This window comes from Salmo salar, chromosome ssa15 (assembly GCF_905237065.1).
Source record: "Salmo salar chromosome ssa15, Ssal_v3.1, whole genome shotgun sequence".
Classification (NCBI taxonomy): Eukaryota; Metazoa; Chordata; class Actinopteri; order Salmoniformes; family Salmonidae; genus Salmo; species Salmo salar.
The window spans coordinates 35,568,596-35,581,774 of NC_059456.1; the positions used below are offsets into that span (position 1 = coordinate 35,568,596).

Sequence of the window (13,179 nt, forward strand, 5' to 3'; positions counted from 1 at the left end):
TATTAGAACTGATCCTGTGTATAGCTTACTTGTGTTCTTATGTGTTTTTCTTCTACTTTTATAGTACTATCAATATTTATTACTGCATTGTTGGGAAAGAGCTTGCAAGAAAGGCATTTCACTGTGCATGTGACAAATCAATTGTAAAACCTCTGAAAAGAACAGCACGACAGATGTACAAAATAAATGTAATCATTGAGACAATGCTTCCGCGATGTACAAGTAGAGATTAAAATTAAAATACAGAAAATATTTGAGTATTTTATTTTAGAACAATGGCATCTTATTGAACTACGCATTTTTTTTTTCTTATGCACATACATCTGAGGCTTGCCTTTCACACAAAGCATTTCCAGATTAAGCAACATGAGCAACAGAATGATGTACAATTTGTCTTTATTAACAAGAGATATTGACAAACATACCTGCAGAAGGTAAACATGTGGGGGTAATTCTTTAATAATGACAATTCTGAAGACATCGGTCAACATCCACAGTTAGCGTGACGTGAGCCTGTGAAATGTCCACTTAAAACCTGCGAAGACTTCACACCACTTCTACCTTGGCTGTTTTCGGGGATGTCGCTCCCTCCGCAGCGGCTCCAGGGCCCCTCCTCTTCCTCAGACCCTTCATCTTACGTGTCTGGAGCTTGGCCAGATCCTGCTTCTGCATGTGCAACCTGCCAAACTTTGTACCAAAGGTATCGTGGGATATGTTCTTCTTCTTCTTGGGCTGTAAAGAATAGAATTGACAAAGAACATGACTGATTGCCTTGATGTTTCATTTCACTACATAGATACTTCTAAATGATTTGGCCAATGGCACACAATACCATTGTGCAATTAAGATACTTTCAAAAAGAATAAACCTTCCGTGACATTCAACATAGGGACTCATGAAAGAGATTGAAAAAGATGACTGCAACTAGAGTTGTTTCATACCTTCAGAGCCTTGGGCTGTCTGTGAGCTGTCTTGTAGAGGTCGTCTGATGCCAGGTGTGTTCTCCGCAAGACAAAGTCAAAAGACGGCCCAATCTCCTCCAGCTCAATCCTTGGTGTACGACATCCAGACTTCTTCAACAGAGATCTGGAGAACCCAAAGAGTTTTGACTAGTGATCATTTCAGAGGTGAAAGATGCAGATCATATGTAATTCAGCCATAATCTGTCATGAATAATAGGTGATATTGGTAGATGGTCTAGCTGCTAGCAGGCAGACATGCCTGTAGCTGCGCATGTAGATTTTCCCCTCCAGAGCAGTGAAGTGCAGGACATGCTCCAGACCAGCCAGGCGCACTGAAGGCACAACAGGACCCCTGAAGAAGTCTGTACGACAAGACAATTAGAACAAAACAAAAAAAAACTGGTCAATAGCGTCGCCGACATGAAATGCAATATTATTACAACCTACAGAAATACTACAGATTGTGAAGGTATGTTTCCCCCACAAAAAATTATGTGCTGAACAAAAATATAAAACGCAACTGGTTAAGTGTCGGTCCCATGTGTCATGAGCTGAAATAAAAGAGTGCAGAAATTTTACATACATTGAGAAATAAGCTTTTTGTCGTGTATTTATTACATCCCTGTTAGTGAGCATTTTTCCTTTGCTGAGATATTCTATCCATCTGACAGGTGTGACATATCAAAAAGGCCAGTAAAATGTGCAGTTTTGTCACAACACAGTGCCACAGATGTCTAAAGTTGAGGGAACGTGCAATTGGCATGCTGACTGCAGGAATGTCCAACAGAGCTGTTGCCAGAGAATTTAATGTTAATTTCTTTACCATATCCACCCATATTTTCTTTATAGAATTTGGGGGGATAATTCACTTATTTCAATTGACTGATTTCCTTCTTTTGAACTGTAACTCAGTAAAATATTAGAAATTGTTGCATGTTGCGTTTATATTTTTGTTCAGTATAGTTAGAGGAATTTCTTTCTAACTGAAGAGGTAGGACTGAAATTAACCCCACGATGTGCGATTAACACCAAATTCAAATGTTTAGCTTAGACGAAACTGTACCTGTAAGAAGGCTCTTTAGGCGTTTGTGGTCATCATCATGGTCAAAAGCCTCCCCTGCAAACACCAGCATCGGTTTGGTCCCCTCAGGACATTTGCTGTTCTGCAATGCATTGGAAACAGAACATACAATTACAGGAGGAAGATTGTGATATAACAGGTAACATTAACTTCACTTGTTTGCAGTCCAGAGTGTATTGGCATGTTATCAGTAAAACAAAAATGAAAAAAATTCAAAGACCAGGGAAACAGTGTGCCTAAAATAGTGTTAAGATCTCTCTTTTGACAAACATATCAAGACTGTTTCAAGGACAGCTTTTTTCCATCAACGTAACATTGCAACAGAAACTTTGTCCAAAAATGATGCAGAAAAATGTATCCATGCTTTTGTCACTTCCAGGTTAGACTACTGCAATGCTCTACTTTCCAGCTACCCGGATAAAGCACTAAATAAACTTCAGTTAGTGCTAAACACGGCTGCTAGAATCTTGACTAGAACCCCAAAATTTGATCATATTACTCCAGTGCTAGCCTCCCTACACTGGCTTCCTGTTAAGGCAAGGGCTGATTTCAAGGTTTTACTGCTAACCTACAAAGCATTACATGGACTTGCGCCTACCTATCGTTCCGATTTGGTCCTGCCGTACATACCTACACGCACGCTACAGTCACAAGACGCAGGCTTCCTTATTGTCCCTAGAATTTCTAAGCAAACAGCTGGAGGCAGGGCTTTCTCATATAGAGCTCCATTTTTATGGAATGGTCTGCCTATCCATGTGAGAGATGCAGGCTCGGTCTCAACCTTTAAGTAAGTCTTTACTGAAGACTCATCTCTTCAGTAGGTCCTATGATTGAGTGTAGTCTGGCCCAGGAGTGTGAAGGTGAACGGAAAGGCACTGGAGCAACGAACCGCCCTTGTTGTCTCTGCCTGTTCGGTTCCCCTCTCTCCACTGGGATTCTCTGCCTCAAACCCTATTACAGGGGCTGAGTCACTGGTGCTCTTCCATGCCATCCCGAGGAGGGGTGCATCACTTGAGTGGGTTGAGTCACTGACGTGATTTCTCTGTCCGGGTTGGCACCCCCCCTTGGGTTGTGACGTGGGGGGAGATCTTTGTGGGCTATACTCAGCCTTGTCTCAGGACAGTAAGATGGTGGTTGGAGATATCCCTCTAGTGGTGTGGGGGCTGTGCTTTGGCAAAGTGGGTGGGGTTATATCCTGCCTGTTTGGCCCTGTCCGGGGGTATCGTCGGACGGGGCCACAGTGTCTCCCGACCCCTCCTGTATTTATGCTGCAAAAGTTTGTGTGGGGGGGGCTAGGGTCAGTCTGTTATATCTGGAGTTATATCTGGAGTTCTCTCTCCCCCTCCCCCTCTCCCTCTCGACTACCTGGCCTTATGACTCCTTGCTGTCCCCAGTCCACTTGGTCGTGCTGCTGCGCCAGTTTCAACTGTTCTGCCTGCGGCTATGGAACCCTGACCTGTTCACTGGACGTGCTACCTGTCCCAGACCTGCTGTTTTCAACTCTCTAGAGACAGAAGGAGCGGTAGAGATACTCTGAATGATCGGCTAGGAAAAACCAACTGGCATTTACTCCTGAGGTGCTGACCTGTTGCACCCTTCTTCCTAGGTTCTGGCCTTTCTAGGGAGTTTTTCCTAGCCACCGTGCTTCTACACCTGCATTGCTTGCTGTTTGGGGTAATAGGCTGGGTTTCTGTACAGCACTTTGTGACATCAGCTGATGTAAGGGCTTTATAAATACATTTGATTGCTTGATTGATTAACCTCTCTGTGAGTAAGGCTAGTTTCCTGAATTTCAGCCTGTCTGACATGCCCAAAGTAAAGTGCCTGTTACTCAAGCCCAGAAGCTAGGATGTGCATACAATTGGCAGAATTGGATAGAAAACACTCAAAGTTTCTAAAACTGTTAAAATAATGTCTGTGAGTATAACAGAACTGATATAGCAGACAAAAACCCGAGGAATATTTTTGTTTTAGTTGAGCTCCGAATGACTTCCAATGCAATTGAAAGATCTAATTTCCGCCTCCCAGATTGCAGTTCCTATGGCTTCCAGTAGGTGTCAACAATCTTTATACAAGGTTTTAGGCTTGTTTTTTTTGAAAAATGAAGAAGTATTTGTAGTCTTTCCAAGTTGAGCGCCAGGGCAAAACACCGTAATTTCCGGACTATTGAGCGCACCTGAATATAAGCCGCACCCACTGAATAAAAAAAAAAATATATATATATATATATATATATATATAAGCCGCACATGTCTATAAGCCGCAGGTGCCTACCGGTACATTGAAACAAATGAATTTTACACAGGCTCTTGGGGCTAGGGGGCAGTATTTTCACAGCCGGATGAAAAACGTACCCAATTTAAACAGGTTACTACTCTGGCCCAGAAAATAGAATATGCATATTATTAGTAGATTTGGATAGAAAACACTGAAGTTTCTAAAACTGTTTGAATGGTGTCTGAGTATAACAGAACTCATATGGCAGGCAAAAACCTGAGAAAAATTCAATCAGGAAGTGGGAGAAATTAAAAATTTAGTTTCTTTTGAATCCCTTGAAAAACTACAGTGACATAGGATTTACGTTGCACCTGCTAACTCTTCCATTGGCTGTCAACAATCTTTAGGAACTGGTTTCATCCGTCACCTGTTACCGGGCAGAAAATTGTGGCTCAGTCTGAGGACAGGTGTCTCGTGACACGCATGCACTTGACTTCGTTGTTTTTTATTTTTCTTCTGGGATGAATACCTATTCCCCGGTTGTAAAATTATCACAGTTTTAGGTTAAAAAATACCCTGAAGGATTGATTGTAAACATCATTTGACGTGTTTCTACAAACGGTAATGGAACGTTGAACATTTCGTCTATGGATTTGCGTCCACGCCACATGGCATTGTAAAGTGTTCTGGATGGGTCAACAAAACGGACGTATTTGGACATAAATGATGGACTTTGCAGAACAAATGAACATTTCTTGTGGAAGTGGGTGCCCTTCCGGGTGCATTCCGCCGAAGATCTGCAAAGGTAAGTAAATATTTCGAACATATTTTTAGAGATTTGTCGACGCCGTGATTGTAGGCTAACTTTATAGCTTAGCATTGAAGGCTAAGTTCTGTACTCAGAATATTGAACAATGTGCTTTTTCCGTAAAGTTATTTTGAAATCTGACAAAGTGGTTGCATAAAGGAGTAGATTATCTCTAATTCTTTAAATAATTGTTATACATTTTGTCAACATTTATGAGTTCTTCTGTAAATGAATGTGCCCATTCACCGGAGGGTTATGGGGAGAAAACATTTTCTGAACGTCACGCGCCAATGTAAAAATTGGGTTTTTGGATATAAATATGAACTTGATCGAACAAAAAAATGCATGTATTGTCTAACATGATGTCCTAGGAGTGTCATCTGATGAAGATTGTCAAAGGTTAGTGCTTAATTTTAGCTGTGTATCTGGTTTTGTGATGGCTATCCGTGCTTGGAAAATGGCATTGTTTTTGCTAAGGTGCTATGCTAAAATAATCGAATGTTTTGCTTTCAACGTAAAGCCTTTTTGAAATCGTGATTGGATTAACGAGTAGAGTATCTTTAAAATGCCGTATAATACTTGAATTTTAATTGAGATGATTTTTTATTTTATTTTTAAATTCGCGCCGTGCTCTCTCACTGGTTGTTGTCCAACCAATCCCTTTAACGGGATTGTATCTCGAAGGGGTCCTCAAGAGGTTAACGAAACACGGCTTGTAACAAAATAAATAGGCTTTAACGAAACACGGCTTGTAACAAAATATAAAATTAGCAGTAAGCTTTAGTTGTCTTTTTGCACTGAGTCAATTCCTCACGCTGCTGTTTCCAACGTCTTATCATCGACTCATTAAGACCAAGCTCCCGTGCAGCAGCTCTATTTCCTTTTCCAACAGCCAGATCAATCGCCTTCAACTTGAAAGCTGCATCATATGCATTTCTCTGTGTCTTTGCCATGATGAGGGTGACAAAATGACTACCGTAATCAGAATGATGGGAAGTTTGAGAGCGCTCGATTTAATCCAAACAGTAAACAAAAAAGTTGTTTGATCTTAACCCGTTCGGCAATTTCATTGGTCTAATGAAAGCTTCATGCCGCCAAAAAACTGAGCACGTCACAGAATGTGTTTTTTTGGGGGAAAAAATTTGAAAGCGGGAAAAATCCATTTATTAGCCGCGTCATTGTTTAAGCCGCAAGGTTCAAAGCGTGGGAAAAAAGTTGCGGCTTATAGTCCGGAAATTACGGTAGTCTTTTTACAGGCGTGAACGTGGGCGCGCTCTTTGTTCTTTTCCTTTGCTATTGAACATAGTAATCTCCATCTGAAATATTATTGTTTATTTAGATATTAGACAACTTGAGGATTAATAAAAAACATTGTTTTGACTTGTTTGGACGAACTTTGCTGGTAACATTTTGGAATCCTTTGTATGCATGTTGAAGGACTGGATTATTGAATTCAAAGGCGTCAACTAAACGGCGTTTTTAGGATATAAAGGACTTTATCGAACAAAACGACCATTTATTGTGTAGCTGGGACCCTTGGGATTGAAAACAGAGGAAGATCTTCAAAAGTAAGTGATTTATTTTATCGCCATTTGTTATTTCGTGATGCCTGTGCTGGTTTGGAAAAAATGCTAATGTAAGGCGCGGTCCACAGACAATCGAATGCTATGCTTTCGCCGTAAAGCCTTTTTGAACTCTGACAACGCAGTTCGATTACCAAGATTCTAAGCTAGTATTTTCGTGAATGTTTAATATTACGATTTTGTATTTTGAATTTGGCGCACTCCGATTTCACCGGATGTTGTCGAATTTGATCCCGCTAGCAGGATCTCCGCACTAAGAGGTTTTTAAGAGAAAATAGTTCATTTGTAGTTCATTTAGACCACTTGGAGACCAAGGAGGTGTATTCGTTTGGCTTTTTTTAGCAGTGCGAGTGTACAATTTGGTGACGACACTTAAAGAACTAAGATTCGTAGAGATTAAGAACGTACAGAACATCAGGAGGTGCTGAAGGCACTCTGCTAAAAATTAAAAAAAAAGGATCTTATTGGCAAATAGAGAACTCACATAAGTGGCATCATGCAGCAATGTGAAACAATGCAACTACAAATGACTATAGGAACTGCAGAAACATCACCTTGATCTCATTCAAGGAGTTATACTTCTCAATGCCCAGCTCAATCATATCCAGCACGTGGAAATCAAACAGACGACCTGTAATCAGCAAAAAGGAAAGGAGAACAACAAGGTCAAACCCTTATCTGCTGTGAAAAGTACTAGACATCTCGTGTCTAGTCTCCCAGTGATAGAATACAAAAATGCTTACCAAATATGAGATTGTTTGGCCTTTTCTTGTTGTGTGAGCCAAACAAAAACAGCGAGCTATCAGTTTTCTTCGAGAAGAATTCCTGTAGACAGACAAAATATTAGTGATCGGAAATGGCAGTGCAATGAATACATTGTATTTTAAAGTGATGCTAACTAATACACTACTGCAGTGTTTTTTTATCCTGGTCCTGTGGACCCAAAGCGGAGCAAATGTTTGCATTTTCCCTAGCACTACACGCCCGATTCCACAATAATTCCGGTGGGGCTACAACAACGTCCCTTGAACCAGGACTACTGCATTGAAACACTCACTATACTGTATGTTTAGGAACTAGAGGAATCAAAAACAATTTGAATTCTCAGGTTAAACAAACCAGTTTTTAGAGGGTACTGAAGACATGTAATATCTCTAGTTAACTGACCAATGATGTAGAATCTTCAAATGGCCTGGTTATATTTTTCCTGGAAGGAAAGACAACATTTAGTTTACACGCAGGATAAAAAAAAAAAACATTTCTCAAGTACCAACAATAGATGGACTATTTATGTTTTGTTATTATTATTTCAGTATACACAGTCCTTTATGCCCAAGTTGCTATAAATATCCAATGTTTACAGGGGAAAAATAAAACATGAAGACTAAATACAATAATTTCAGTACAACCACAATACTGGATTTTTTAAATAATAATAGTACTCCTACTTGAGTAAAAGGCCCAGTGCAGTCAAAAACATGGTTTTACTCAGATATTTCAACATTGTAGAATAATAGTGAAAACATCAACACTATGAAATAGCACATATGGAATCATGTAGTAACCCCAAAAAAAGTGTTAAACATATCAAATTATATTTTAGATTCTTCAAAGTAGCCACCCTTTGCCTTGATGACAGCTTTGCACAGGCCTGGCATTCTCTCAACCAGCTTCACGAGGAATGCTTTTCCAACAGTCTTGAAGGAGTTCCCACATATGCGGAGCACTTGTTGGCTGCTTTTCCTTCACTCAGTGATCCAACTCATCCCAAACCATCTCAGTTGGGTTGAGGTCAGGTGATTGTGGAGGCCAGGTCATCTGGTGCAGTACTCAAGATTGGTGGAAAAACTGAACTGTCCTGCACAGAGCCCCGACCTCAACCCCATCGGGATGAATTGGATTGCCAACTGCGAGCCATGCCTAGTTGCCCAACATCAGTTCCCGGACTTACTAATGCTCATAGATGAATGGAAGCATGTCCCTGCAGCAATGTTCCAACATCTAGTGGAAAGCCTTTCCAGAAGAGTGGAGGCTGTTATAGCAGAAAAGGGGTTACCAACTCCATATTAATGCCCATGATTTTGGAATGAGATGTTCAGGTGTCCACATACTTCTGGTCATGTAGTGTACCACAGTTGCCAAAGAAAACAATACGAAAGCACACATTTATCAGTAGAAACGTATTTTTAGTTGATATTTTAATAAGAAAATTCTGGTTGCTAGAGACCCGACCCAGTCATTCGTTCTTTATGTTCTGTTGCCATGCTAAGTGGTTTTTACTAGATTACTTTTAGTTTTTCATGTTGTTTGTCTAATTTTTGTAATGACTTGGCGCTGCCTATCTTGGCCAGGACGCTCTTGAAAAAGAGATTTTAAATCTCAATGAGCCTTTCCTGGTTAAATAATGGTTAAATTTAAATTAAATTAAAATAAAATTAATTAAATTAAAGTGGCAACATTCTTGTACCTTGCTTGCTGCTAGCTAGCCAACTTGCTACGGATACGCAATCACTACCACTGTAGCCAGAATAACAGCATTTTCATTAAACTTTCATTGCATAACCCCCATCACGCAAAGGCTATATCCATATCAATAAATTTGACAAAGCTAAATATTTATTAAGTCTTGGCTATAACATGTCCTGAGCGAAATGGCCAAGGGGTCTCAAATGGTCAAGACTATCTATATCCTATTCTTATTGCCAGATCTGTTTTCCCTAGTCACTGCATGTGTTCTTCAACTATTTTGTTTAAAATGTATTTAGAGGCTATATTTAGAGGCCTGTGAGCTAGGATCTTTTTTTATGGGGAGCCCTATAATAAAAACAATTATAAAACAAATAGACTTGATCGCCTAAATTGCAATGCCTACAAGTTGAAGGCCTATTTTTTATTTGGATAGGCTTAAATTAAACAATGAATTATTAAAGTGATAGGCTAAAGAACTTGATAATTTTGAATACATATGGATTTCAATAAACAAATGGACAAGACTTCTATTCTCCTTGATTTAGTTCCTATTGCAACTCAGACAAATGACTGACTGGATGACATACTGACCGACTTAACTGGATGAATTAAATGTTCAAATTTGTTGGAATGACGAGTTGCACGCACCATGCATGCTCTGCACTTTATTTGGCTAGTAGGCAAAAAGTCATTTTATCCTAATGTAGGCCTATGACTGCATGCCTCCAGAAGGGCATCTTCTGAGGCTGAGCAGTGTTTTTCCGAAGGCGCATGGTGCTGTGGCGCTGCATGGAGATCACAAGCTCTTCAACTGGGCAGCAGTATCACGATGGAGGGAATAGCCTACACGGAGACTACCTAAGACCACTGCAACAGAGTTACTGTAAAGTGTGGGAATAAGCTAATGCTACACTTTGCCTACCTCGCCCATGTTAATTTCATAGTCTATATGTTCATGAACCGATTTATATAAATCACATCAAATTATTTTAAATTCATATTAACCCCTGCTACAGGATATGCTTTGGCAAGATTTTGAGTGATGAAATAAATATCTAAATACTCTATTGCGGAGTGGCAAAACCTCCTGTGGTCATACATAATTTATAGATTCACCAAGCATCTATTATTCCTGGAAGATACTACTGGTTATGATTACCGACAAAGCCCAGAGAATGGGATGGTGCCATATTGAATTAGTCATATTTTGATAGGATGCATGCATGAGGATGTCCACAACACCCAGAGATAAGCTCAGCAAAAACATCACTTTTTCAGGACCTTGTCTTTCAAAGATAATTTGTGAAAATCCAAATAACTTCACAGATCTTCATTGTAAAGGGTTTACACACCGTTTCCCATGCTTGTTCAATGAACCATAAACAATTAATGAACATGCACCTGTGGAATTGTCGTTAAGACATTAACAGCTTCCAGACGGTAGGCAATTAAGGTCACAGTTATGAAAACTTAGGACACTAAAGAGGCCTTTCTACTGACTCTGAAAAACACCGAATGAAAGATGCCAGGGTCCCTGCTCATCTGCATGAACATGTCTTAGGCATGCTGCAAGGAGGCATGAGGACTGCAGATGTGGCCAGGTCAATAAATTGCAATGGCCGTACTGCGAGACGCCTAAGACAGAGCTACAGGGAGACAGGAGGGACAGCTGATCGTCCTCGCAGTGGCAGACCACGTGTAACAACACCTGCACAGGATTGGTACATCAGAACACACACCTGCGGGACAGGTACAGGATGGCAACAACTACCCGAGTTACACCAGGAACACACAATCCCGCCATCATTGCTCAGACTGTCCGCAATAGGCTGGGAGAGGCTGGACTGAGGGTGCAGTCCATGAGGAGGAGATGCACTGCAGTACTTAATGCAGCTGGTGGCCACACCAGATACTGACTGTTACTTTAATTTGGACCTCCCATTGTTCAGGGACAAATTATTCAATTTCTGTTAGTAACATGTCTGTGGAACTTGTTCTATTTGTCTCAGTTGTTTAATCTTATGTTCATGCAAATGAAATGTAGTTTATGTCCATGCTGTGGAGATACAACAGTGATGTTTCAATCCGCTAGGTGTAGGCATAATACAGCTAGTGCCATCTAGACAAATCCATTACATTAGCTACCTAAAATGTGACGTAACCTCAAATGAAAACTAATAGAGAACTTGAAAACGTGCAGGATACCTCTTTATAATACCTATAATGTTAGACTGTAATCGTAACATGGTGTTTGTATGTTCACAGATTAAATGTTAAGTTTACGTTCATGTTTCACGCATGGCTTTTCTTATGATCCTAACAATTTACGTATGATCTTCCTATGATCCTAAAGACACGTACGTTCAACATATGGGCAGGTATACGGCTCCATAAGGTCACCAGACGGTAAATTAGTTAAGACCAATAACAGAGCTCCAAACCTCTCTTCCATAACTCACAGATAGCTTCTTAGTAAAGGACTCATATGCTAGGACTATGTTTCTTTTTTTTACCATTTTAAACAATCACAGTAAGGTAGTTATTTGTTACCTAGAACTTATTTGAGAGAGTAAAACGGCTGCATTGGTACTTTAAAATCAATCACTTACTTTTTGTACAGTACAGCACTTGGTTTCTTCAGGGCATACTAGAGGGAAAAAACATGTATTCAGAGTTACCTAGCTATCTGGCACTCAAAACTTGACAATCTTCAATATTCTGGTAGGGGAGGAGGGTCGACAGTCAGAAAACGTACAATGTCCTTCAGTGCTTGAGTGACAGTCATACTGGTGTTGCCTCCTTTCATGATCATGGCATTCTTGACGTTCTCTGTAAGCTTGGGAGCTCTGTTGTCAAGAAAGCGCTTAGCCCTCTTCGTCTTAGGTTTTCTGAGGAAACAGTCATTCAACAGGAAAACACTTCAGCTATAGACACCATGACACTTGAGTAAAACACAGATGCTTTGACATAGTATATTTCGCTTGATGGAAGATCTCAAACTAACACGGTTTAGAAGACTACAGTAGCTACTAGCTAGGTAGCTAACTACATGGCTAGCAAGTGACGTTAACTATACAATAATAAAATACGTGAGTTAGCGAAACAAAAAAACACAACCTTACATTACTCCTTCCTTTTGTTTCATTTTGGTTGCTTCACTCGTGTGCTTGATGGCGCTTGCTTTAAAATACTCCACGTGAATTCACAACACCGGAAAATGTCGCAGTTACATATACGTCACATCCGTTGTTATGTACAGTATATACACACGTCGTACTCTTGTTTGGCCACACGATGGCGATAGAGAGCTATAAACCCCCTCTATAACTCAAACCCCAGAACCCAACATCAACCCCAAACTTTTGTGGTTTACCATTTTTTCCAGAACTATTAATTTTCAAGTATATGTTAACTTGTGTATCTTTACAAAATATCACATTCATGTGTGATATGAAATCATACAGGCCTTCTTATATTTCCGAGACCCGAAAGGGCAAATTCTATTAATTGAAAATGCTAAGAAGGGACAAGATAATAGCAAGGTGGGTTCACATCCCTAGCATTTTTTATTTTCTTGCCACATAATCGCGTTGCTCTTGAATGGCCTGTCCTCATAATTCATCTATTGGCTGAAACATTTTGAAATACTCCTGTCTACTTCAGTGGAATACATTCAACAACAGCACATAATGTAAATGTGTTCTTTTGAATAATTATTTATTTTTTCTAACCTGGTTGTGTAATGGATGATATAGTCCTGGGGTAATCAGTACTGTGGAAGGGTTGGTGAGAGTACTGCTACTGAAGAACAAATTAACACAGCGGTTTCCTACATGGAATGAGATATTGAAATGGAATGTGAACCTTGTAACTTCCACAAATGTTCATCAATGACATTAACTTGTGTGACACTTTGAATCATAACCAGTCATTCTCCCACTTTGGTTGTATTACACCACTTACTATTTATACTGTATTTACCGTTCAAATGTTTATGGATTTCACAGAAACCTTCCTGTCTGCACAGCTGCAAGACCTGTCAGGGTTCCCCAACTGGCA

The 13,179-nt window shown here is 40.0% G+C and overlaps 1 protein-coding gene across 2 annotated transcripts; it reads right to left on the minus strand.

The window, feature by feature from the left end:
- Positions 1-379: 379 nt before the first annotated feature.
- LOC106571313 (ribosome production factor 2 homolog) lies at positions 380-12,363 on the minus strand. Of its 2 annotated transcripts, none has more exons than XM_014144237.2 (10): positions 12,243-12,363; positions 11,876-12,008; positions 11,730-11,767; positions 7,819-7,858; positions 7,395-7,476; positions 7,206-7,282; positions 2,026-2,125; positions 1,222-1,324; positions 942-1,086; positions 380-732 (listed from the first exon to the last, which is right to left on the minus strand). In XM_014144237.2, exons 1-10 carry the CDS (start codon positions 12,263-12,265, stop codon positions 547-549), a joined length of 927 nt encoding a protein of 308 aa, XP_013999712.1. In that variant the 5' UTR covers positions 12,266-12,363; the 3' UTR covers positions 380-546. The 2 variants fall into 2 exon arrangements, with proteins under 2 accessions (XP_013999712.1, XP_013999713.1); XM_014144238.2 differs by having other exon boundaries at positions 12,238-12,341.
- Positions 12,364-13,179: the final 816 nt, after the last annotated feature.

Excerpts from the sequence above, each read along its gene's own strand:
- LOC106571313 (XM_014144237.2), bottom strand. The coding sequence starts at position 12,265 with ATGAAACAAAAGGAAGGAGTAAT. Across the intron at positions 11,768-11,875 it reads CTCAAGCACTGAAGGACATT|TATGCCCTGAAGAAACCAAG; the intron begins GTACGTTTTCTG and ends TTTTCCCTCTAG. Across the intron at positions 7,859-11,729 it reads AGTGCTGTACTGTACAAAAA|GAAAAATATAACCAGGCCAT; the intron begins GTAAGTGATTGA and ends CTTTCCTTCCAG.